The sequence below is a fragment of the Camelus ferus genome, chromosome 4, assembly GCF_009834535.1.
Source record: "Camelus ferus isolate YT-003-E chromosome 4, BCGSAC_Cfer_1.0, whole genome shotgun sequence".
Taxonomy (NCBI): Eukaryota; Metazoa; Chordata; class Mammalia; order Artiodactyla; family Camelidae; genus Camelus; species Camelus ferus.
Window position 1 is genome coordinate 65,591,909 of NC_045699.1, and position 26,729 is coordinate 65,618,637.

The 26,729-nt window shown below is 51.2% G+C and overlaps 2 protein-coding genes across 11 annotated transcripts in view; one reads left to right on the forward strand and one right to left on the reverse strand.

The window, feature by feature from the left end:
• Positions 1 to 13,945, forward strand: part of NEK6 (NIMA related kinase 6) — an 82,905-nt gene extending 68,960 nt beyond the window's left edge. For 8 of the 9 annotated variants that reach the window (XM_032478411.1, XM_014561796.2, XM_032478409.1 and 5 more), the window contains 3 exons: positions 2,239 to 2,333; positions 9,225 to 9,338; positions 12,391 to 13,945. In XM_032478411.1, the coding sequence (XP_032334302.1) occupies positions 2,239 to 2,333; positions 9,225 to 9,338; positions 12,391 to 12,501 (320 nt within the window). In that variant the 3' untranslated portion in view covers positions 12,502 to 13,945. The remainder of the gene's footprint in view (positions 1 to 2,238; positions 2,334 to 9,224; positions 9,339 to 12,390) is intronic. The other variant, XM_032478413.1, reaches the window with a different exon arrangement.
• Positions 13,946 to 14,917: 972 nt separating this feature from the next.
• PSMB7 (proteasome 20S subunit beta 7) overlaps positions 14,918 to 26,729 on the reverse strand; it is a 55,934-nt gene continuing 44,122 nt past the window's right edge. Inside the window, exons 7-8 of one of the 2 annotated variants that reach the window (XM_006187731.2) lie at positions 18,087 to 18,238; positions 14,918 to 15,149 (exon numbers count right to left, since the gene is read on the reverse strand). In XM_006187731.2, coding sequence (XP_006187793.1) covers positions 15,038 to 15,149; positions 18,087 to 18,238 — 264 coding nt within the window. In that variant the 3' untranslated portion in view covers positions 14,918 to 15,037. Of the gene's footprint in view, positions 15,150 to 15,659; positions 17,629 to 18,086; positions 18,239 to 26,729 lie in introns of those variants that run through there. The other variant, XM_032478414.1, reaches the window with a different exon arrangement.

Genomic DNA, 26,729 nt, shown 5'->3' on the forward strand with positions numbered 1-26,729 from the left:
GGCACTAGGACACTTTGGTAACAAGGTCCTGCCCTCTGGGGAGCTCACCGTAGGAACAAGGGTTTCCAACACTGTTCACAGCCTCTTCAAGTCAGCGGTGATAGAATCTCTCACCCATCCATTGCCAGTGAGATGAGAAAAGTAAGAAGATGATAAAGTTTTCAAACAGCTAAACTTTTTCAATGCAGATACTGTCCTCGATCTCAAGATTTTTTTCTGCTTATTCTCGTATTAAACTGAATAGTGGTGGCACTACATGGTAATTGGGATTTTGTGGTTTTTAAAAACACCTTTACTTGGCAAAATTCGGTTGCTGTGAAACATGGCCCATGACAGCCTGAAGTCTGGGCCCCTGCTTTGGGGGCTCCCATCGCTTTCCTGGTCCAGCTCCCCAAAAGGCCTCTTCTTCTCCCATGATGGCCTGTGTTTCTGTGGTGCTGGACATCACTCCTTCCTGCGGTCATCAGCCCACATCCCCAGGCTCAGCCTCTGCCACGCTGGACTCCAGCTCCCTACACAGACTCTGACCAAAGCAGCAGCAACCTCCATCATGTTCACATGGTATCTCCAGGCCAGTGAAAATGTGTGGCACCTTTAAAATCCTAAAGCCTCCAGATCAGTCATCCTCCAAATGGACTGATAGCAGAATCTCAGGTTGCAGATCTCTGGTTGCCCATCAGATTCCTGGGCCCCTCCTCAGCGCTGCCAAATCAGCCCCTCTGCTGCAGCTTGCATGCCTCTGGTGATGGGGAGCTCACCTCCTCACGAAATCTTCCCATCTTTGCCCAGCTCCAGATCTCCAAAAGTGTGCCCCCTCCGAGTTTTCCTGTTCTTAATAAAAATGGAATCAAATAGCGTGTGCTCTTTTGTGCCTGACTGCTTTCCCTCAACACTGCGTCTGTGAGATTTTTCCATTTTGTGGCACATACCTGAGATTTGTTCTTGTTCATTGCTGTTCAGTGTTCATTGTGAGAGTGGACCACATTATCCATTTATCCTTTCTGCTGGTGATTACCACTTGTCTCCAGTTTCTGGCTCTTATGAATAAAGCCACTCTGCATTTCCTTGATCATGTCTCCTGATGGACAGCTGCAGTCGCTGCTCTTGGGCACATATCTAGGAGCAGAATTGCCGGGTTATATAATGTCACCAGTGTTCGGCTGTAGTAGATCCTGCCAACAGTTTTCCAAGGTGGTTGTGCCATTTTATGGCCCCATCAGCAATGCATGAAGGTTCTATTTGCTCCACACATCACCACTTTGGTTTATCTCAGTCTTTTTAACTTTAACCATTCAGGTAGGTGGGTGGTGGTACCTCATTGTGCTTTAAATTTGCATTGCCCTGAGAAGTAATGAGAAACACAACGTCATTTCATGTGCTTGTTGGCCATTTGGATATTCTCCTTTGTGAGATGCCCCTTCAAGTCTTTCACTCAATTGAGGGAGGGGGATGTTTTTCTTTTATATACTGGTTCATTGAAGTTTTAAAATATATTCTATATGTGAGGCCATTGTTGGGTATATGTGTTGAGACGGTTTTCTCCCAGTCTGTGGCTTGCCTTTTAACTCTCTGAATGGTCTTTTGGTGAACTAGAGTTCCTAATTTTAATGAAGTCCAGTTAATCCATCTTTTCTTTTATGGTTAGTGTCTTTTCTGCCCTGCTTAAGAAATCTTAGCCAACCCCAAGTTTAGACATGCTGATCGGTGCTAGGAGCCAAGGGTAGTGGCTAAGAGCTCAGTTTCTAGAGCCTGAAGATGTGGGTTTGAACCTCAGTCCTGCCACTTTTCTGAGACTCAGTTTCCCCATCTGTAAAATGGGCTGATACTCATGATGTGGTTGGTCAACATTCACTGTTGAGAGCCTTATCTGGACTCTTCTGGGATTCAAGTAGCCACCTTAAAGGACACTTGGTCACTTTCTTTGTAGAGCCTGGCTGCAGTGTCCCACTCCCCTGGGCAGTTGGCAGGAACACCAGTCCCCAGCCCCCAGAATGAGTCTCAGGTCTAGGGAGGTCCCTGTCTCCAGGGGCTTTTAGGGCCCTACCATCATGAGAACCTCCATTCAGGCCCAGCCCTGTCATTTGACAGTGGAGGGGGTACAGAAAGAGAGGGAGAGGGGTCTGCCCAGGGTCCCAGTGATGCTGAGGCTGGGCCTCTCCCCACCCCATGCCCTCCCCACCTCGCCCTCGAGTGCGGCCCCTGCACAGACTGTAAACGCCCCTCTCTGCTGTGTTTCAGTGGGGACGCCGTACTACATGTCCCCGGAGAGGATCCATGAGAATGGCTACAACTTCAAGTCTGACATCTGGTCTCTGGGCTGTTTGCTGTACGAGGTAAGTGTCTGGCCCACGGCTCTGCGGCGTTTGGTGGGGTCTGTGTGGTGGGCGCCAAGCCGTGCAGGGTTCACCCCACCAGCTCAGGGTGCGAACGGGGATGCACAATGTCTGCCTGTGGACATTGGGACTCCTGCGTCCTCTCCTTCACTGCATGCAGCCCAGCGTGCCCCTGCTTGGCAGTGCCGGGCTGGAAGAGGTGAGAGGTGTGACCAGTGGCGGGCTGGGTGCCCTCTCACCCTTGGGCTGCTCAGATCTGGGAAGGAAAACAGACTGGAAGCAGACAGTCCAGTGTCTGCTTGTTGATGGAAGGAGCACAGGCAGGGGAATCTGGTTGCCCCTGTTTCCCTGGTAACCAGGGCAGTTCTGTTCACCGTGTGTCATACACGTGTGGATCAGGCCCCATGCAGGGCCCCTGGGACAGAAGGAGTCAGCGCAGCCCATGTCTCTGGAACACTCCCCTCCAAGCGGTGTCCACGTTCTTCCAGCCCAGCAACGTAGGTCTCACTAGAGACCTCCACCCGCTCCCCTGAGCTATGAAACGGAGCCACCAGATGGCCAACTTGGATGGAGGGACAGGAACTCTTCTGAGTGTTGGCGGGCTCAAACATGAGACAACAGGAACTCATAAAGCCCCCACCCATTTTGGCCAGCCATCTGGGGCCCTGGATAACTGGGAGCTGGAGAGCACAAACCACTCTTGGTCATGATGGGAGGGAGGCCTGAGTCCTCTAGCTTCTCCAGGTTGGCAGCCACATCCTCCCACCTGGACCACCCTGTGCTGGGCAGCTCTGGGATTCCATCCATCTCTTCATCTGTAAAACAGGAATAGTAGTTGTCTTGCATTGTCACAGGCCAGATAGATGAAGTAACAGGTATGAAAGGCTTTGAAAACCCTCCAGGGACTTTGAGACACCAAACGTGGTTTGGTTTTAAAATTGGAGCCTTGATTATTAGTTCTGCTTTCTCTGGGGTGGACTTGAGCGTCTGTGGAATCTGGCTTAGAACTGATTAGCTGAAGAGTCTCCCAGGGCAGCGACGCTTGGGTTTGAGTTGAGGGGCCACCAGGAATGATCTGGAGTTGGAGAGACTGACTTCTTTGCTTCTGTGAGACTGTTGACTCTGGGAACTGACCTCATGGTCCATGGGTATAAATTCAGGAATAAGCTGCCCACTGCGGATGCACACATGGCGGACCCCGGACCATGGCAGCTATGCAGTTGGGGTCTTTTGGTGGTGGGATTCCCCCCTCCCTGCATTACAGATTGAGGCTATGAGATCAGAACTCTGATCCCTTTGCAAGGTTTAAACTTTATAGTGTCTTTCTTTTTAAGCCAGTGGCCTGTTATTAATAGCAGACGTTTCATTTTAAAAGAGTGGCCTTGTGGTTAAAGATGAAGCCAAGTGGAGATGTGGCCCTTGTGGCTGTTATCCCTGGGCCCCCTTCTCCTGGAGGTCCACAGTATGGGTGCCCCACGGAGTTACTGGAAGGTCTTTGGGTGAGTCAGTCCCTGGCAGGCAGAGATGGGGAGCAGACTATGCTTTCCGGGATTCACAGGGGTGTGTGTTGTAGGAGGAATTCTCTTAATGAGCACCATACGGGAGCGTCGAGGCAGTGCCCTCTCCCCCTTGCCCCCCCAGCCCCCTCCCCACCCCGGGTGGCTGCAGTGGATCAGGAGTGCGGAGCGATTCCTGGCCCCTGAGGGTGCAGGAGGGCTGAGCTGTGAATCCTTCCCATGTGTGTGAGCACACAGCTCATAAAGCCGGGATGATGTGGGTTGAGAGATGCAGGGCCTGGTGTGGGCCCAGACCTTAGCCAGAAAGACTTGAGTTCAAAGCTCAGCTCCCATTCACCCCCAAAGGCCCTGGGCAAGTCAGCGCCTCGCCGGGAGCTGCAGGTGTGAAACAGCCCCGGCTCAGAAGGCCCTTGGCAGAGGCGGGCAGGTCATTGAAGTGATACTACTGCATGGGAGCCCCGACCTGACCCAGTGCAGGCCAGCAGCTCGCCACATTTCCCTTTTCGCTGTGGCCAGCAGGAAGCCAGAGTTCAGCTGTCTTCCGTCCCCGCGGAAACGCCGCTTACCTCCTGTCCTCACGGGTACTGTCCCTGGTCCGGATGCTTTTCACCTTTCCGTTCTGCTTTCGGGATTTCTGCCTCTGTGACCCATGCAGGCCTCAGAGGAGCAGGCGACCAGGGTGTGCCCCGCCTGCTGCTCTCCTCGGGGCAGGGGAGCGCCCCATGCTTGTGCCACGCTCCCTGCCCGAGCCCTTGCCTGACCCTGGAGGGAGACGCAGCACCAGCCTGGTGGATCCTGGGCCAGGCAGTCCCCCGAGTCCTCGCTGTTGGGCATTTAAACACATACGTAAAGAGGCAGCATCTGTTAGCAGCCCCCCAGCACGGAGGTGCTGATTTATTTTATTATTGATTTATTTGTTGGTCCTGCGGCTTGCAGCCAGGGAGGGACAGATCGGCAGCCGGCAATCAGTGAAATCAGTGGAGTCCTGCGGGCACTGACGTCCTCGAGGACAGCTGATCTAAACCTCGTGGCCCCGGGCCTCCCACAGAAGAGGCCAACCCCTCGAGGGTGAACGGCAGTGGGGGCTCTTCCCCAGGCTGCCATCCCTCCCCACCCACAAGCCTTGTCGGGAAACAGAACCGGATGCTTTCCCTGCAGAGGGAAAGGGAGGGAGGTGCCTCTGAGCCCAGGGCCCTGGTAATTGGAAGGGAACGCCCTGCAGACACGACCGGAGCCCCCGCTGCCCAGCCTGTGGGGCCTGCCGTCGGAGAGCACCAGCCTTCAGAGCTGTAACAGGCTCCCCACCCCAGCCCCAGATCGCATGCGAGGATGGAGGATTCCGCGCAGCCCCAGTGGAGCACACCTGGGCCAGGGAGGCCTGGAACCTGAGGTGACGACAGAGCCAGAGAAAACCTGCCCGAGCTAGGGGCAGGCCTGCCCTTCCCGCAAGTTCCAGCATGAACTGACGTCTCAGGGGTCCCCATGCTCCATCCCTACAGCCACTGTAACAGATTCCCAGTTGGCCTCATGAAACCATACAGTAATTCTCTTACCGTTCTGGAGACCAGAAGTCCGAAATCAATTTCCCCGAACTGAAGGCAAGGAAAATGCAAAGGCCACCTACATTCCGTGGCTTGTGAGCCCCTGCTGTATCACGTAAGTCAGCACACCTCCTTCTCCTCTTCTGCACTCACATCTCCCTCTGCTCCTTCTTACAAGGACACTGTGATTACACTTAGGGACACTCCCCCATCTGGGGACCCTTCATTTCATCATGTCTGCCAAATCTCTTTTGCCATATAGGGTAACACATTCATAACCTCCAAAAATAAGGACATGAACATCGTTGGGGGCCTTTATTCAACCCGCCACACCCTCTTCCACCTGGGCAACCAGATGTCCACTTAGCGCCTCCTGAGGTCACCTTAAGATGCTGATGTTGACCCATGACTGGAGGAGCCGCCACAAAGCACTACACTTGGCCTGCGCCCCTCAGGATGGGTGCCAAGTGAGATCTGTCGTGAAGAGGTCAGCATAGGAGAAAAAGGCCAAACAGCCCAACAGCTGGGAGCAGCGCTACCCTGGACATCAGGGTGAATCACAAAATTGCACCAGGCCAGTCCCAGCTTCGCTATAAGGGAGGAAACAGGCTCAGAGAGCTGGAGAGACTTCCCAGGGTCACACAGCAAAGAAGAGGCCTAGATGGACACCGGTACCCAGGCTGTCAACGCCCGTCCCTGTGCACAGAAGCCAGGGAGGGGCCAGTGGTCCTTGTGGGCCAGGGCCTCTCCCCTTATCCCCAGCCACCCGGGGGCGGTGTGCCTGATGGAGAAAGAGACACAGGGCCTCTGCTCAGAGCCCCTTTGAGGGGAAGGCCCGGTTGTGAGGAGCCCTTGGCGACTTCAGTGGCCCCTCCTCTGCTCTGGGAGCTCCCAGCAGAGATGCCTGAGCTTGGCCTATTGGAAGGCCTGGTGCTTTATTTTCATTACCCAGCACACCCCGTAGAGGCACTCAGCAGGCTGCCTGGGCTCTGCAGAATTTATTTATTTGCAAGCTCTGAGCACGAAGCTGAAGGAATTGGCTCACTGGGCTCCAGCCCCAGGATCCTCAGTGGGATGCCTTCTCACAGCAGCCTCGAGGGGGCCAAGACCAGCAAGAAAGTGGGCTGGGGGAAAAAAAAAACGAGGGATCAGCCGTGCCTTGTATGGAAACCTGCTTTGGAATTCTGGCTTGTGCCAGAGAATGGTCTGCCCCCTAATACTTCATGGGGAAGCAGGGCTGCAGACCACTTGGCAACTGGCCTCTGGGTTCAGCCTTCACTCCAGGATGCGCTTGGGAGATACTGATGAGGAGATGGATATCTGAGACCCTGACAGGGCCAGAGTCAAAGGCAGTCGCTGTCCCCTCTGAGTCAGAGTCCCCTTCTCCGTCTGACATCTCAAATCACACACCAGTTTCCCTGAGCCCTCCCAGCGGGGGCAGGTGCCCACACACTCCCATCTCCCTCGCTATGTGTCATCCCAATAACGCCAGGGAGGAAAAGTTCTGCATGTGAGAAGCGACGCAGAGAGCCGTGGCTTTGGCCGTTCTAACACGGCAACCAGTATCAGCCCCAAACGGCAGTTTCTCCTCTGCTTCAACCAGTCAGAGGTGGGTGGTCGCCGGTACGAGATCTCGACAACCGGGGTAATCGTTCTAATCCCACCGTCTCAAGCAGCCCCAGAGGTTCGTTCACAGCCCAGTACGCTGATCTGGGTGGAAGGCCCGTGGCCGCAGCTGGAGGGGGAGCAGGCAGGGATGCTGCTTCCACGAGAACCTGCATTTACGGATGGAGAAGCCACCGTGAGCCAGGGAGACTGAGATGACTTCTCTGCATAGCCCACTGCCGACCCTGTGCAGAGAGCTCTTCTGAAGCAGCACGGGGAAAGTGACGGAAAGAAAGGATGGAGAGGCCATCTGAAGGAGATGCTGATACAGGGCTCATGCCCTGCCATCCTGGGGCCCTTTGGAAGCCCCAGATAGCAAGATTTGTGCAGATCAGATCAGGCTGGCTTGTTGAAAGGATCACCCAGTCCCTCTTCCAGGTCAGACACATGAAAGACCGGAGCCCGTGTTGTGGGGCCAGCGTTTAAACATCCTTCCTACTCTGAACAGAAACACTTTCCAGGAAAATCCATCTGACTCCTCCTGCATGGTTTGAAGGGCACCAGATCACGACAAGTGCCCACCCTGGTGCCCCAGCTGCTCTCTGCTGTGGCAACAGATGTCCTTTTGAAACTGCTCAATTAACCCTTTGTACCCAAGTTTCTCATCTTAATTATTAGAAATGCTTCACCCTAGCAATGCCATTTTGCATACTAGATGGTAAAGCCAGTTCCCAGCCCGACTGTTGGAGTCCACGGGGGCAGGGCCTCTGTGTTCTCATCCTGCCCTGCCAAGTGCCAGGGCCGCTCCCTGCAGCCTTCCCACAGGGTGGGCTTCACAGTCAGACAAGTTCCCAGGCCTCCTCAGAGGGACCCAGGCGCCTGGTCGGTGGGAGGAGCGAGGGAAGGCTAGATGCCCATCTGAAAGCTCCCAGCCATGGCCCAGGCGCCTGGGCCCACAGGTGCTGCCCCAGGCAGACTCCTGACCTGGGTCAGAGGAAACCCCCAAATCTCCAGGCTACATGGCCTCTCCAAAGGCCATTTGGCAACCTAGGGACACTGCCTGGGCTCTTCTGAAGGAGGCAGGCCCTGCTCCGGGGCTCACCCGACCTGTTCACGGGGGTGAACAGAGGATGGGGGCGGACCAGGAAACTCAAGCTGGTGGGCTCCCACGGGTTCCTCCCTGCGCTGAGTTGGGGCTCGCTGGCCCACCCTCTGGGTCCAGAAGGGGGTGAGCATTCCTCGGTGTCCCGCAGTGCCCCCGCAGAGCCTGGGCAGAGTGGTCCTGGCAGTGCAGCTCCTCAAAGGGACCCTGGGCCGAACGGACAGGCAGGCGGCCGCAGTTCCCCGGCGGCCCTTGATTAGCAGGAGGCTAATCAAGGTAGATAGTTCCCTGCCTGGGTGAGAACCCGCCAGGGCCACCAGCAGAGTCCCCAAGGAGAGGGCCTGCCTTCAGGGTGGCAGCTCAGGTTGGGGGGCCTCAGCCCTGCAGGTGGAGCCTCGTCCATTTTATGGATGAGGAAGCCAAAGGCCAGAGCCCCAGCGAGAGAATGCAGAGCCTGGCTTCGGGAAGCTTCCACCCTGGAACTTATGTGAAGCAGAGGGTCCAGGGCCCCTCATTCAAGGGCAGCCAGGCAGCCTGCCTTCCTCCTTCTGCCTCCCCCCCCGATGATGGCTGGGCACCTGCTTCCGCAGACAGCAGCAGCCACTGCCCCAGACGCCAGGCTTTCTCACAGCCGCTCTGTAATGGGCTGGCGACAGCAGCCAGAGTGAAAGCCAAAAACAGAAATGCCTCACTGCCCACTCCCCGGCCCAAGGGTTAGTCCTCAGGTAAGTAGTTTCCCAAATAGACACCCTCCCATGGGTGTCTGTGGATTTGCTTTCTGGAAACATCGGACTGCGCACCAAGTACCAGCTCCCGGCCCCAAGCACAGCTCCTGTGTCCCCATCTGCTGTGTGCGTGCGACCAGAAGCTGGCTCTGGGAGCCGAGGTGTGAGGCTGGCCCTTCCTTGTTGTCTGTAGTTTTGTCACTGAACCCTCTGTCCCATTTAATTTGCTTATCGAACAAGGATCGTGTTAAAATTGCCACTTGCAGCTGAACCCCAACTTCCTCAGGATGTGGGGGGGCTGCCAGACAGCCGCTGCAGGGCGACCAAGGAAGCGCTGGTCGGAGAGGCCCTTTGCCCCTGGACCTCAAGGCTGAAAACCCATCTCTCATCCCTCGTTGCAGATGGCAGCTCTCCAGAGTCCCTTCTATGGGGACAAAATGAATCTCTTCTCCCTCTGCCAGAAGATCGAGCAGTGTGACTACCCACCGCTCCCTGAAGAACATTACTCGGAGAAGGTGCGTCTGCTGCCCGAGGGCTGGGCCTGGTGCGCTCCCCACCTGCACGGCTCCAGGAGGGGCCGTTCCCAGGTCCCACAGCTGCGGGGCTGAGCTTGGGTTCACTTAACAGGGTGGAGAAGGAAGATTTCTGGGAAAGTGACTCAGAGGGAAAAAAGTAGATTGATTTTACAGAAGAGGTTTCAGGGACCCATGTGGGCCTCTGGACAGCAGGGCTGCGGCCCACCCCCCGGCACACTTCTGCCCACTAGGCTCCCAACCCAGAGTATGAGGTTCCCTGCTGTGGGTCCTGGAGATGGGCTCATGTGGTGTCAGACAGCAGTGGGTGGCAGGGCCTTGGCTGGCCCCCAACCACCACTGGCGGCCTCTCCGCTCCTGTGACAGGAAACCACAGCCAGTAGACTGGTCTTGCTGTCACAGACCTAAGACACACCCCTTGGTCTTTTATTTTCAATATTTCACACTGAGTGCAGGGGCCCTGGGCACAGAGTCTGATAGGTCCGGCCATCAGGCTGTGACAGGTAAGGCTGCGTGAGAGTGTCATCTCCCTCAGTTCCCTCATCTTGAAAACAGGGTTAATACTTCTGCCTTCACGGATAACATGTGAGGATGAAATGACAGGTTTACAGCACAGCATGGTTAGGGTGTAGACAGATGCACAGGTTTACACACTCCCCTCACTGTTCTTGGCTGAGTTACTGAACCCTCCGTTTCCTCATCTGTAAAATGGGGACGATCCTGGACCTACCTCACAGGATCAGTGTAAGCATTGAGGTGATGCACGTGACATGCTCGGTCCAGCACCAGCCTCACGTTTACTACCACCACCAGCCAAAGCAGCCGCTGGAGGTAGCAGAGGGCCTGGCTCAGAGTGAATGCTCCATTACGGAACAACTATTATTGTTACTTCTGTTCAAGGTCAACGCTAGTGGGTGTGATAGGGAGTCTGAGGTCCCACCCTGCAGGACCACAGGCCACTGCCTCACAGTAATAGCAGATCAGATTGATGACTTACTGTGTTGAATCCACCCCCATTTTCATTTTACCAGGAAGGAAACTGAGACAGACTGGCTAAGTAACTTGCCCAAGGTCACATAGCTTGCAGGTGAAGGCAAGGTTTGACCCAGGTGACCCTGTGCCATCCTGCTTCTTGAGGGCACGCCTTGTCCGTGGCCCAGCTGGGGTGTGGCAAGGTCTGTGCTGCTGACCACAGTCCTGAAGGCTCTGAAGGAGCAGCCCTTGGCCACCAGGGGCCTAGGCCTGAGCTGGCCAAACCGTAGCGACCAGGCGTCCCGATACGTGCTAAGCCTACGTCCAGGCAGGCCGCCTGGGTCGTCAGCCTGTGTTCCCAATGCCCGGCTTGCCAGCTCTGTGAACCCCCAGCCACCAGAGTGAGGGTTGGGAGCTCACGTTCCTACAGAGCTGCTCAGTGGTCGGTGCTCTTTCTCGCGTGGCTTTTGCTTCAGTGGCTGCAGAGTTCTGTGTCCCTTTGGAAGAAATACTTATGCTCTGGAGTGGAAGTTGACAGGAAAGGAAAATCTAGTCAGAGTTGTTCAGCAAGTTTATAGTTGCATTTGGTGTTTCTTTCCCATCTTTTGTTTGGATTTGGAATTTTGTTTGTTGGAATCTGTTAAGGAGCCATGCAACTTGGAGCAAATGACAACTTCTCTGTGCCTCAGTTTCCCATCTATAAATGGGAACAGTAACCTCTGCCTTTTGGTTCTGAAGCCCAAGTGAAGTTTCCTCCCAAGTCAGCCTTCCGCCCTCATGCACTCCTGCTCCCCAGACCTGGCTTTCGCCAGCCGCGTGCAGCGTCTAGAGGTGCTGATTCTTAGCGCTGCAGCACACCTCACTTCTGAAGTTAAACCACCTCTTAGAAACGGAAATAAGACACTTTCTCTGCTGAAATTTTCAAACGGGCAGTGTTGCTGTCTGTGTAGTCTACTCAGTGATGAGCAATTCGGGTCACATAGATCTCACCTCAATCTGGTTTTCTTGGGCACTTTAACCGTCAGAGGCCAACATAGCTACCTTCTCCTGAATACTGTAAGGTTCTAAAGAGGACCTCTCACCAGGGGCAACCTCGGGCTCTAGGAGCATCCGAGCCGGCTGCAGGCTCAGGTGCATCTGGCCGGGGGCTTCCCAGTGTTGATAAAGTGGTGGAATCCCCAAAAGGCAGCACTTGGGCTGGAGCCTCTCCCAGCGGGAGGCACCCCAGGCCCCTCAGCCTGGACACCTCAGGAGTGAAACACGGAGTGTGTGCAGTAACCCGGGCCCCCGTGTGACCCTTGTGCCCTCCCCAGACTCCCTGCGCATGGCCGCCGAGTCCACATGAGCCCTCTTATTCACGACTCCCCTCTGCCTGCTGCTGCCCCGCAGCCCCTCACGCAGCAGGTATTTAAATGAAAAAAATTGCAGTGAGCCCAGTGATACAAGTTAAGATGTAGGCTTTTTAAGGTCATTATTTTAATTACCATTAAAATAATTGGCACTCTGGCTATCAGAAGAATGGAGGCGATCAGAGGCGCAAGGCGCCCCTCCCCCACCCTGAGGCAGGAGCAGCCTTCAGTGTCTGTATAATTAAAAGCTCCGTCTTTCATGAGCACAATAAAGAGGCCAGGGGGTGGGCAGACTGCAGCCCTGCTGCATGTTAATGCATTTATTATGATCAATAAGCCCTTGCCTTGAGTCTTCTCCTCTGGTTTGGGCATCTGTATGACTGACAGCAGACATACACACACACACACACACACACACACACGCGCGCGCGCGCGCGCGCGCACAGTACACAGATTTGCCCAGTAGTGTAGACAGTTGAAAGTTCAAAATTATTTGGAGGTAACCATTCTCAAGGTCTCAAAGCATGGCCTTTGGGGCCAGAGAGGCCTAGGACTGGTCCCAGCTCTGCCCTGGGGACTGTGACTCCGCACCCACTACTCGCCTGCCTTAAGGTCACTCCTCACCTTCTAGTAGCTGCGAGGGTTTACATGAGTTAACGCAGAGCCTCAACAAGGCTGCTTAAGCATAACATGCATCATCCTCTCTGTTGCAGTTACGAGAACTGGTCAGTATGTGCATCTACCCCGACCCCAACCAGAGACCCGACATCGGGTACGTGCACCAGGTTGCCAAACAGATGCACGTGTGGACTTCGAGCACCTGAGCGCGGACACAGCGGGCCTCATCGGAAGCCACACCGCTCTGCCTTGCCTGAGTCTTCTCTCCAGAGTGGCCACCTGGTAGCCGAGACCAACCAAGAGGGTTCAGCAGGTCCCCAAAGGGGGGCCGGGCTTTACAGCAGACGCTGAACGTAGGGCTGCTGGGGGAGGGGCACTGGTCACATCATTGGTGGTCAACTTCGCAAGTCCTTTCTTTAAACTGTTGTGGACACTCTCAGCTGGGTTAACAGGGCGGGTGGTTCAGCGAGCCACTGATGCACCCCTTGTATCTGGCTTGTAATGTGAATCTTTAGGATAACCCTTTCAATGGCCTGTCAAGGTCTGTACTAACAGGAGAGTCGCAGGAGACTGTGTGATTTGTAGTGAGCCTTTGAAAATGGTTAGTAGCAAGTTCTGTTTAGCTCTTAGAATCTTTTCAAACAGTCAAGCTGTGTGCTTCATTTACTCTGTTGTAAAGGGACAAAGTGGAAATCATTTTTTTTAAGTAGAGTGGAGATTTTCCTAATATTTTTATCTACGTTTGTAACCTGATGAATGACGATGAGGAGAACCCAGCATCTGGCACAGGGGCAAATATTATTTGAAAGCCATGAGTGTTTTCTGTGCAGTTGGCTCGGCCGTCTTCTCCTGAACACCTGCTATGTCCCAGGCAACACTGCCTGCTTGAATGCTGGCAGTGCCTTGAATGATCAGTGTTAAAAGTGTTTTCCTCCATGAGAAGGAAACACAGGATATGGAAACTATACGGGCTTTGCCCTCAGGCTGTTCTCTGTACAAGTTCTGGTTCTGCAACTTTTAGCAGCGAGCTTCGTGGCCTCTCTGAGCCTGTTCCCTCATCTGTAAAATGGGACTGATAACATCTACCTTCAGGGTTGCTGACAGAATTTGAAATAAAATATGTAAGTTATCTAGCACGCTGGAGATGTTCCAAAAGTGGCAGCCACTCACCCCTTCACAAAACTGAAGTCCATGGACCATGTAAGTCAAGAGTTAATGTACAACTGTATTATTTGTAGGAAACCAGGAATGTGTTCATTTATTTCTCATTCCCAAATAGGATTAACTGTGAAGACTAATTTATAAATGTGAACTTAAGGAAAACTCAAGCTCTGAAGGAAACAGTCTGAATTTTGTTTTTATACTCAAGTTAATCCCCAAATGGTCTGAAGTGTCATCCACTGACTTAGTGACAGTTCATCCCTGGGACAGAGCACAGGCCTGCCCTCTCCCCTGATGTCCTGTCCGGGGCTCTAAACCGGCCTCCCTGGGGATAGAAGGATTTGGGCTGGGCCACTGCTTTGTTTCCATGTGTGAACTCTGTTCTACTGTAAGACTGTTGGATTTGAGAGATTTTCTTCAGATGCAACCTTTGCTTTGTACTCATTCTCCATGATTGAAATAAAACGGGGTAAGAGGGCTTCCTTCTGTGAAAGAGTACAATTCACGAATAATTTTAAAACAGCTCCACATTGCAGCACAATTTCTTGAGCCACCTATAAAAACACAATTTCTTGGGCCCCAGACATTGAGTAATCTGGGAATTTTTTTAAGCTTCCCAGATAATTTTAATAAATCGTCAGCCAAGATGCTGTCCTAAATAATTCCATTGTTCTCTGCACCCCACTTCTGGCAGTTAACAAGGGAGGCAGCCAGACCCTGTCCCCTGTCTGGCACTCACCACTGGAAGTTTTTCTGATTCTGGACAGATTTTTTGCAAGTATTCTGCTTATGCCTCTCAGAGCCCCTACTGCCTGTCTCCCTTGGCAGTGCCAGCCTTGGACACAGATGAACTTGCTTCCTGCACGCCATCCACCTGCAAGCCCACGAGAACTGTTCTGCCTACTACTGGGACCCTCTAGAAGTGTACAATTTCAACCACTCACCAGGCCTGAGTGTTTGAGAAATGATCGTATCCTCATTATTACAGGTAGTGAGCCCCAAAGCATTCCTCTGACTTCCATGAAACTGGAGGAACTGGAGGGAGGGCACCCGAGTTTCATGCAGCTATGGCAAAGCGAACTGTCCACCTACCTGCTTTTTCATGGTACTTAGAACCGATCATCTCTCTTTCTTTCCTACTTGGCTGCCGGTGGGGCAGGGGAAGACTGTGCTGCACTCATCCTAAAACATAACAAAACAAAAACAAAACAAAAACCTGGGACCACGAGAAAGTAAGCACGCACCAGGGGTGGGTGTAATAAATGTTTATCTGAAGAATCAGAGTAACCCAGTCTGACTTCCTGCAACAAATGAGGCCTCGTCTGTTTCTAGGAGGGTCAGGTTGCTTACACCCACCTGAACGCAGAGCAGCACTCGGGGAGGGCTTAATGTCCTAAAGGGGAAGCCAGGTCGATGGGCCTTAGCAGCCAAAAAACCACACAGCCCCCAGACCACAGCCACTTAAGTTGGTTTTCATTTTTTATTGGGTTCATTCAGCAAACACTGGCTGAATGTCTTACAGGGGGAGCCTCCACTGCCCCCAGTCTTCTAGAGCAGTAACCAGCCATCCACCGACACCACTCAGGAAGTGTCCATTGTTTGGACTGTTTCTTCCAGCACCTCAAATTCCAGGGTAGTGACTTTTTCAGTGAGGACCGCAGTGGTCCCTTTCTCACACCTGTACCGGCCAAACCTAGTGAAAGAAAAACAAAAGCAGCGTTAGGATCCCCCCAGAGGCCCGACGGAGGGCTGGAGAGAGGGGTAAGTGTCCAGGCAGTGAGCAGGCCTGGCCTGGGATCCTGCTCTTCCAATCCCCACTTCTGCGGCCTTTGAGGGGAGTTCAGCTGCCCCAAGGTTCACTTTCCTCGTCTCTCAAGTGCTACCAAATGGGGGTACCTGGTAGATAGGATGTTCACAGAAAGAGATAAAGAGAGCACGTGGCACTGAGTAGACACTCAAATTTCCTTCCCCACCTACCACCCCCAGAAGATGCTGGAAAGCATCTGAGCTCTTGCCTTCAAGCTTCAGTCTCCCTAAAGCACCTTTCAGTAACCGGCAGGAAGCAAAGCCTTTCACTGAGCTGCCATCACCCTTCTCTTGTAACAAGGATGACATAACCATTACCTTCAACTCTTTAAAAATATTTGGAAGTATAAACAGTATAAAAATGACCCACAGCCAGACTCTCGGCCTGTCACTTTTGACCACACACCAGAGACTCAAGAAGGGAGAGCTGACTGTCTGCAGGGCACGGTAGGTCACCACTAGGACACACCAAAAGCTACGTTTCTAAGGTGACTCTGACAGGTTTCTCTGAGCACAAGGCAGCCTATGGGATACGTATTTGAACAGCTAATTTCATAGGAATTACAACACTGTCAAACAGCAGCACAAATGCAACTGTTCCCCTGGTCTGTTCCCTACTGGGTCGTTATCCCTGTCAACCTGGCATGGACTAAGAAGACTGCTGGCTGTGCCATGACCACACGCTCCTTTGAAAAGCCAACCTCTTAAATGAGAGCTTGTGCTCAAAGAGGTAGCAGGAAGCAGAAAAGAGAAGATGATGTGTAACAGAGCTCCGTACAAATTCAGGAGTTTGAGCAGCAGAGGACAGCTGGCCTTCCCATAGTCCCCTCCACACTCTCTTAAAGGATCCAAGCAGAGGCACCTTTTAAAGATGCGCACACCTCTGCCCTGCTGGGGTGACAACGGTGCTCCTGCCCCCACACTGGATGGACCCTTGGCAGCTTGTGGTTTTGCAGCCAGAGCCCCAGGTGACTCCTGTGCGCCTGACTCACCTGCACCACACATCTGTGGGAGGTATGGACACACAGAGCCCCCTCACCACCCTGGGTAAAGGCACCTGGTTTTGGCAGCATGAAGGGAGGGGAGGGCTTCTACCTGAGGCAACAGTGGGCTGCAAAACGGGTAACAGAGGGCTGAGTGCAGAGGAGCCCGTGGGAGCTCGCACGGTCAGGTCCCACACTGGGACTGGGCGCAGGACGCCGGCCCAGACCTAAGGCTCTGCCCCGGCCCTGACTCTTCTCTGGGAACCGGGCCCCCTAACCCAGGTGTGGCCATCAGTCACTGGCAGAAAAGATGGCGGTAAGAGTCCAGAGTGCAGATGCTGCTGCTGCAGTGCCCGGGCCGGAGGGGGGCAGCTCCGCCCAGGGGGCTGGTACTGACACCTGCCGCGGGCCTGGCACCTTTCACCCACCTCACTGATCTTCACAACTAGCCGCCGGGGTCCTTTCATTTTGTTCCTGTGCATTACGGTCTCCTTTACAGAGGAGTGGCTCCATCCCAAGGAAGGATGATGAGCCACGGCCACACTCCCCTCTGGACCAGGACTCCTGCACCGAGCACAGGCTCTGCGTGCAGACCACAGACACTGCTTGTCAACGGCTCAAACGTGGCTTCCAGAGTCCTCACTGAGGACAATGTACAGTCTGGAAAGTGTAACCACCTCCCCCTTCCCCATCTCTTCACCATGGACTTGTTCAAATCATTCAGCATCTTGCAAGTAATGGGGGAAGTGAGCCAAGCAGGGGTACCTGGCCTTCAGGGAGCTCCCCAACACAGCCCCAGGCCTGAGAGGTTGCTTCCCCTCCTGCCTAAGGAATTCCACAGGCTCATTCCTGGTCACCTCAATTAGCTCCATCATTCCAAGACAGGTGCCCAAAGCACCACACCAGGCAACGGCATGTCCCGCCCGGGCCGGAGCGCTCTGCTGTGCTGCCCGGCCCGTCATGAACGCACGCGTCTCCACAATGCTGTGCACACACTGCAGGGAACACCTGCTGGTTCTCTGTGTTCTGTTTTTCACTTGTGAATCACTCATGATTTGGAATAGAGTACACGTGGTGGAAATTAAAGCAAGCACCGCAGCAGGGGACGTGCTTGTGTCCCCTGGCCAAGCTGTGGGGCCATGCTTATAAACATGCTGTGCACGCTCAGATGAAGGCAGCTGGAAGCGGAGCTCAGAAGCCACCTCTCAAACGGCTCAGGCCCCAAAAGAGGTCAGGACCGTGCAGGGCTGCAGATGAGCAGCTCACCTACACACACGCGGCTACCAGGCCTGGGCACCTTCCAGCGTCGTCAGCAAACCAACTAGAACCTCGCCCCCGCTATGAGCTGAGCTGCAGCACAGAGGGCGGTGCCTGCTCAGCGCCCTGCAGAGTAGGGAGCACCAGTTAGCTCCCCAAACCTAACTTAACCAATGGTTGATAACCGTTTAGGACTCTTGGACCACTCTGACGGGAAGCTCTGGCTGTCCTGGGAAATGCACCTTGTCACAGACTTTCATACGGAATTCAGGAGTCTCTGAGAGACTAGAGAAAGGACAGCAAGTGACTCAAACGTCTCCCCGCAATCCCCCGTCTAGGATTCTTTCCACCCAACCTCCCTCTTCAACAATTTACAAATTATATCACTTTTCTACACCTGACAGCAGTCCACAGTCATAAAGCAAATAATGATTCAAAGGTCTGTTGAGTAAGGCTGGCCTGGGGACACGGGCCTTACTTAACGGGGCTAAGAATGAAGAAAACCCTGTCCCGAAGCCACGAATCTAACAAGGGTGGCCACGGACGCCAGGGGACACAGGAGCACTCTTGCCTCCTTCACTCACCTGGTCCCCTTCTTGTTGGGCACTGAGTACGGGCGGAGGAAGTCCAGCTTGCTCTTGCTGATGACACAGAGATCAATGTTACTTCCAGACCCCAGGTCATTGAAGACGCCAGCTGCTATGGCTTCACTCACCAGCTTCTTGGCTTCCTCCTCCTTAGAAAGAAAATGACAATAACAACATCCACGGTCACATGGAGGGCCTGCTCTGATGTCCACAAGCAGTGAGGGGGAGAAAACGAGAAACAAGAATTAAAGACACTACCTGTGAGGTAGGTATTGTTTCCAGTGCTCGTTTTATAAATGAAGAAATGGTCTCAAAGTACCTCAGCGATTTGCCTAAGGCTCCTCAGCTGGTAACTGAAGGACCCAGGCCTTTCAAACATTTTATGCACACACCCCCTCTTCAACACACTGCTTGACGTCAGACACTCACTGCCTAGGCTGAGGACTATGGGCTGACAGAGAGCAATTCATCATCTCAACAAGGGTTGGTAAATTTTTCTCGTCAAGGGCCAAGTATTTTAGGCTTTGTGGATACACAGTCTCTGTTGTAACTGCTCAACTTGGTCATGGTAGCACAAAACAGCCACAGATAATACATACACAAGTGGGCAAGACTGTGTGCCAACAAAACTTTATCAAACAAAAGTGGGTAGGGCCGGATTTGGCCCATGGGCTATAATCCACAAACACCCGATCAAAAAGGTCCAAAAATGGTGGGAATCTGCTTCCTGGTAACATAATAAAGAAAGTCAGTATCATGGAGCTGGGAATAACACCAAAACACAATAGTTCTGGGAAAATAATGGCAGAGCCCAGGGTGAGAACCTCTTGCCCAAGAGCATAGTGCCTCCCATTAATAAGTCTGCATGTTCACTGGAGTGATTCAAAGAAATGAATCACTCTTTTACTTCCCCTTTAAGAGCAAGTCTAAGTCTCCGACAGCTACTGGTGAAAAGGTAGATTAAATCATTTCTTATCCAAGAAGGCCTGTCACTTGCAGGGTCCTGTGCTAGGAGCTAGGGCTGCAGAGACGGGTGAGGCCCCAAGATCCCTGCCCTACAGGGGCTTAGAGCCCAGTGGGGCATCAGACCCAAGTAACTACAATGCAGTGTAATAAGGACTAATGGATAACTGAGAAGGAGCTGTGGGAACACCAGCTGGGTCAGCACGGCTTCAGGGAGAGCTGAAGGACAGACGGCACATACCAGGCACTCAGAAAACAGAAGGCAGGCAGCAGAGGCAGCAGGGTGGGACCTGGGGAACACCAAGTTCAAGCTCTTTATGCAACAAGGACAAAAAATGAACCCATCTTCCGAAGAGAGTTTAACTTGAGCTGTAGCCCCTTCCCAGGACACCAGGGTGTGAGAGTCCACGAACATGCAAGCTGAACTAAAGAGCTCGTCCAAGTAACATCTCTGGAGAAACACGGATGCCCTGCCCAAAATTCGAGCCTGAGATCAAAGAACAGGTTCACTGACTTCAAGTCCTGAGAAGATCTGAGCGGTCACCCAGGGCTCCTGCTCCTCTGCCTGCCCTAAGCCAGTGAGTGGGATTCCAGTGACATGAGCGCCCTCTACAGACTCACAGAAGGAGAGAGAAGGCCCTGCTGGAAGTGGGATCCTCAGCAACCCAGCAGCTGCGGTCATTCTGATCTTTATCCCACCAGATCTTTCAGTTCCTGAGGGGCACCTTTGTGGGGCCAACAAAACCAGTTATTCTCTCATGTATATATAGCCCCACAGAATTCTTCAAACAGGATCCTCCAATCAGAAATTCTCTCCTGGGATTCCCAAGTCTACAGAGGCCAAAAGCCTTAGCAAAAACCAGTGAAGGTGGAAGCAAAGAAAGCATCTTAGAGCAGGAGATGGCTGCTGCTGCTACAGAGACAGCAAAAACCAACCACTAACTTAACTAATGCAACCCCATTCCAGCTTGTTTCTCTTAATAAACAACATGTGTGTGAGTGTGTGTGTGTGTGTGTGTGTGTGTGTAGGGGGCACCTTGCTTATACCTCTGCTCTTGACCGATCATCTTCCTCGTCCCTTCTTTCTCTGCTGTTCTGTTATTTCCTTTGCTCTGTCATCCCCACTTTTCTCATCACTGCTGCTGGTGCCCTGAGCCAGCCAATAATGGCTGTCACAAATCCTGCTGGCAGCATTTAGGACTGCAGATTTCAATTTCCCAAACTATTTTATATTTGGGGACGGGGGTGGGGAGGCTTAGAAGAAACTGAAATACACATACATTAGGCGTGCAGACTTAACATCAATCCACTACAACCTACTGATGCCAGAGTGCTGACAGTGCTGAGATTGTAGGTAAGCCTTCTTTTATTTTGCAAATATTCTTTAATGTGAGTAGATGAACTTCTGAAACTGAAAAATGTGCAAAATGTATTACGTATAGCCTGATTTAATCATGAAATTGCCATGTGTGCTGCCATTTAAGTGTAATGCTTTTAAAAATTGAAATAATATACCTTTTTAAATACCCTCCCCCCCAACCAATTCTAGGGAAGATAACTCCTCAAGGAAGGAAATATCACAAGTTTCTGACTTTTTTCCCAGTCCAAACTGCCTCTCATACACACAGGACTGAAGATGTTATGCAATGGAATGAACCTCACATTTTATTGAGCGCCTATTATAATGTGTCAAGTACTGGGTTAGGCACTTTGATGATCTCCATCATTTTTACCCCTGTCCGGAGGTTGGTATTGTCAGAAACTAAGGCTGAGAGTCAATGACTTGCCCGAAGTCACATGGCCTATCGGGCTCCAGAGTGCCACAGCACCACACCAGGTCACAAGTAACCTGTCTCAGCTGCAAGCAGCGGCTCGTCAGCAAGTCCAGGACAGCAGACGGCAGCTCCTTGATTCAGGGTGTCATTCCCCCATCAGCAAAGATGTTCAGAACCTGAGCTAGTTTAAGAGAAGGATGGTAGTTGCCAATTTCTCTTTGGGCCAACTAGCAGTCCCCTCTGACGGTGATTTCCATGGCGGGGGAAGCACTGTTTCCATACTGCCCATGGACCATCACCTAAACATTTCCACAACATAATATGGCAGAGATCACTATTAAGATCCAAAGTCTTATTTCACGTATTCCCCACCCCCACCAAAACCCCTCGAAAGGCACATAGGGTGAAAGTTACCAAGGCTCTTTTGTCTACCCATTACTTACCTAGTTAATGTCTTCAATAAATATTTACAGACACCTACTATGTTCCAGGAACTGCTCTGTATGATGAATACAGTCTTTTACCACAGTATTTCCATACCCAGAATTCTAGACACATATGCAAATATGCTCCTGGGCATATTCATACTGTGTTTTCTTTATAGTAGAATTTCACAATTAAACAACTCTTGTCTTTAACACGTGCTACCAAATATTTAGGAAAACTATCAAGAAAAACCACAAAATAAAAGCGAGAGGTGGGGAAAACACCACATTTGTATCTGTCTCTGGTCCACAATAAATGCAGGAAGTATGGTTTCTTTCTTTAGGATTCATGCCTCACAGGGAAATTGCACCTCCCTTTTCTGTAAGAGATGAAGTGACCTGAGTTCCGAGCAGCATCTGCCTGGGGACAACTGCTACAGGGAGGCTCTGACCAGGGCCCAGTGGAGCCCGTGACCCCAGCTGGTCAGGCCCAGGTGTGAGACTATCTTCCACTGCCGGGCCGGCATCCTCCCCTGGCCAGCTGCTCGTGGATCTACATTGCTGGTCACAAGGAAACTTGGATCCAGTCTGTAGACAGCAGCTGGACTCATCCAGGGTATCAGAAAAACAGCCCTCCAGGCCAATGGCAGCTTCTTTGCACTTTGAGCTGCTCAGCCAAAAGACCACCATGACCCTGATGATCGAAAGTTAGTTCGGGAACCCAGATTCAAGGTCATCTGGCAGATGTGGAGGCAGACAGACTGAGTTTGAATCCCCAGTTTCATACTTCCTGCTGTGCAACCTCAGGCAAGTCATTTCACCCCTCTGAGTTCACTCTCCTCTGTAATATAGTAACGGTAAATTAGGACTCATCAGAAGATTGCTGCAAGAATTAGAAATGAAGTACAGAAAGCACCTACTACAGGGCGGCACGTAGCTACTGCTTAGTAAGTGGTAACTTATTTAATACAGCAAGCCAGAGGGCTTCTGGAGACACCATTTATCTCCAAGCAGTGACTGCCTAGGAGGCCCAAGCCAGGAGGAGGAGGTCCAAACAAACCTGCTGACAAATCTTCACACAGTGCTGTGGAGAAGTTCCTATAATAATTAATCCAAGCAAAAAGCACACTCCCTAAAAGTTCAGAGAATATAAAAGGAGCACTTCCTGCTTTATGGCTACAAAGACCAAACTAACTGGGAATATCAGTCCCCCGGGCCACCCCTGCTTCTTAAATGAGATTACAATAAGAGTGATGTACTGTACTACAAGTCAGCTGTGACAAGCAGCACTTTATAGAGCTATCTGTTTGTCTCCATCACTGCATCGCACAATGTGTCCCTGGACTCCAATGTGCAGCTCCATTTACCGCTACATGACAAATGGGCAGCACTTGTAAAAGGCACAAAGAGGTCCACGTCGGCCATGTAATGGTCACCACAGCTGTACCCGAGTGCTTGAGGGGACAAAACAGACCCCCAAGTTCATTAAACTGACCAGTAATGGATCTTTCAAAAAGTGCCTTAGGAATCATACAGAAAAGGCTAAAATAAATAACTCAGCATGGAAGGCTAATCTGAAATGGTGTTTGATAAATTATTTATAACACAGGCGATTGTCTGCATTTAATATTGGAGCTACTAGTAGCATCTTTAAAAGATGATTTATGTGCTGTAATGCTATTAAACTTTATATTGGCCCACTGCTGGCTATAAAGTCTGCTGAGATTTAGAGAATGAGTTTTAAACTGTCACTGCAACATCATAGGAGATGGAGGCTGTATTAAATCTTTACTTTAAACCTGTTATCTAGAGAGTTGCATTTTGTAGACACTCACAAACTGATAGATTACCTCGGCATCCGCTATGGTGCAGGTCCAAAATAGTACTGCAAAGAAACTTTTCCACATTATTCTTGTCTACAGCTACAATCAAATTTCTCTTCTCACTTAAGTGATTTTTAGATTGAGAATGTCACCAGAGTAAAATGTAGGTGCTCCAGCCAATGGGCACCCTGGACAGTTCAGCATCAAATTAATACTCTTTAAATAAACCCTCAACATTCTACTGTTCAGTTCTGCATTCTGAACAGTGCTTTACTTACACTGGGGGCAGGCAAAATATTAAATATGCATTTGACTGAATACATAACATACTATTTTAGATACAGCTTTGGAATCTGAAAGTACACATATATGGCAAGTCATTTGAAACAACAGATTTATAACTAAAATTTTTAAAGAAGTTTAAAAAGTAAAATTGGTTATTTGCTGGAAAACACATTACATTTATGTGGCTGAGTGGCTGGCTGACATTAAGGGGGATGAAAAAGAAGAAACATTCAGTCTTTTTCCATAAAGAAGGGAGCTCCCCTGGCTCTACTGTATTTTGGGGCATTTCAGAGATGACCCTCGGCTTTCTGTCCCCCCTGCATGCAAAGAGTCACGGGACAGTGACTCTCCTACCTTTTGCTCGAGGGGACTAAGAATGTGGGTGGCATCATAGCTGCTCTCTCACACAGTTTTCATCAGTTTTCCTATTTGCTATTAAATCTACAAGGACCATTTAGTTCATAACAGTTTGCTCATTTACTAAAAACTAAGGGTTTTATACTCAATAAGAACCGAAGCAGTCCAAACTCACTCTGGAAAATCTGCATTATCTTTTGTCACTTTGATTTGAAACAATAAAAAATGCGATTGCTCTGATGATCTGCAGCAAAACAGATAAAAGTCTGGGTGTGACAAGAGTCTGAACTCTAAGAAAAGGACCCAAATCATGCTGTCTCCATCCTAGGCAGTTGGCACAGTGCTTGGCATGGATGTCAAAAAGAAAAAAAAAAGGAAAGAAAAGAAAAGAAACATCACCTTCAAATGCATTCACTGCTTTGCCAAACTAAAAGACAAAATTAATTAATGAAACAGATCAATACCAAATGGGGTAATTCCAGAACGGCACCAGTCCCACCTGGGGACCAGGGGGCAAGAGCATTCCGAGAGAGTTAGACACTCAAGAGGAAGAGGTTTAAACACGATGTTCCGGAGTGGCCTGCTGACATGCTGAGGTTCTGCCTATGGCACTGATGTGGCCTGAAGGAGTCATTCATGACTGATAGTTGAATAAAATTTAAAGAGCTCAAAAAGTGTTTAAAACAGTCCCCCCAAAAGCAGCGTGGTGCTGTGCCATGTAACAGACCTGATGCATGCCCTGTACAGCAGTATATTTTACAATGGGGAAATGGTTAATTTAATTTTTTTTCAGACTGGACATGTGACAAAACCAAAGGTGTCTGAGTTTAGTTTTACAGCTTGAGCTGTCTGCGTAAACACGGGCTGCCTGGGTAAACACGTGCAACTGTTCGGTGTAACTGAGTTGCAGCTGGTGCTGAGGTGTGCCCAGAGTGGGGAGTGAGTCAGTGACCACGTCTTTAAGGTCTAGATGGTGCTGCCATTTCTTTACTTGGAAGCTTTTGGGGCCCCCAGGATCTGGGTGATGCAAATAATGAAGGGCAAACCCACTGTGGGTGCGGGAGTGGTTTAAGAGGTGTTTGGCTGGGATGGGAAGGAGTGTTCATGTTCAAGGAACTGCCAACCAAGTCCCCGCCAACTTGGCCTGTCCCAGATCACTCAAGGGTGTAAAAGCCTGGGCACAACTCGGGCCAGGGGAGGAGACATGCGAGTCTGCACAAGCACAATGGGCCAGAAAAGGCCATCCCAGAATGAGAAAAGCTTGGGAGAACTGGGTCACTAATGAGCACAGTAAACTCTCTCTGAGCCACAGGGGGCCGTCGGAAGAGGGGGATAATGTCTCTGTCCAAGGGATGTTGGGAAGAATAAAGGGACAGGAATGTCCCTGACACACAGATTTTTACAAACAGAACTGGCAGCGAGTTCTCGGGTGAAGGAAAGAGGCAAGGGAGTAAGTGGGGCACCCACCACATCCCTGGGTCTAAGCCTAACACTTACGTTACTTATTTAATCCTCATAATCACCGCCTGCACAGCAGAGGAAACTGAGGCACAAGGAAGGTTAGCTGGTGCACTCAAAGGCACACCGCTGTGTGTAAGTGGGATGCAGGGCTCTGTGCCAAGTTAGTGCCTGGCACCACCAAAGCCTCTGTCTTCCTATCCAACCACAGGAAAATCTAGGGTGGGCAAGAGGTTTTGCTAGATTCTGAGACAATGAATGGAAAGAAAAACACCTAAGCTTCCAGAGGGAAGAGGACCAAGAGAGATGGGAACATATTGCTTCCCGCAAGGAGAAGAAATCAGCATTCACAGCATATGTGTACACAAATATATATTTCCAAGGCTGCACTGAATCAAATATAATCACAGAAAAAACCCAAGAAAGACTGGGCTTAAAGAAAGAGTAAGAAATATGTTCAACAATCCTCCGAATGAAAACCAAGCTGCCCCAGGTAGTAATAAGATCTTAATAATATTTCTCTCTCTCCATAAAACAATGCGGTCAGTGATAACTCTAACAATAAATTCCTGGAGATGCTGCAGGGGCCATCACCTGAGAACAGAGGGGGACAAATGAAGTGAATTTGTTCCCTGGGTCACAACAAAGGTAAAAAAGAGCCCCATTCACATCGAGCCTATCTACCTCCAAAGTCCGGAGGGTGGGAACCAGTGCAGAGCGCAGGGCGCATGGGAAGGTTGGGGGACCGTTACACTGCTTGATCCTCCCTCCACAGCCTCATGGGGATCAAGAGGGACTGGAAGGAGATCCAAGGAAGTACAGAGCACCCTTATTCTAGGACATTTAAAGATGGCCACAAATGAAGTAAATTTCAAATGATGCAAAACCCCTGGAAGAAATGTACAGGTCAGCTTAGTTGAACAAACATTTACTAATGTCCTGATACTAATACACTCCACGGACACTGTGCCAAACACTAGGGATGGGGCCTGAACAGACACAGACCCTGCCCACCAAGAGCGCAGAGTCCAGAGGGGAAAATGAAGTACAATACGGTTAAGAGGTTTTAAGAGGGAAGGCTGACAATGGAACTATGGGTGTAACGAGGTCTCATGGGGCGCAGATGATGAAGACTGGGCTGAGTCCTGACACACACGTAAATGGTAGCCAAGCCAAGGGGCACAAGTGATGGCAGGAGTAAAGCCATGAATCCCAGAGAACCTCATGGGCCATACATGAGGCAGTGGGAAGACATGGAAGCTTTTAAGCTGGCAAATGATGTAGTTAGATTTGTGCTTTTTGAAACTGCAGCCTGGAAGCAGTGGAAGATGGGAGGTCAAAGGCAGGCAATAGGAAAACAGGTACTCATAATATTGCCAATGAGACGCGGTAGTGGGCGGCAAGAGGGAGGATTGACAGCAGGACTGCCAGGTGGATGTGAGACGAGGAAGCGGCCATCAAGTGGGAGGACAGGAGAGGGAGAGGCAGGGGCTGCCACCTGGACTTCGAGCATCAGTCACTGGCACTGATCAAACTGAACAAACTCGGCCTCCA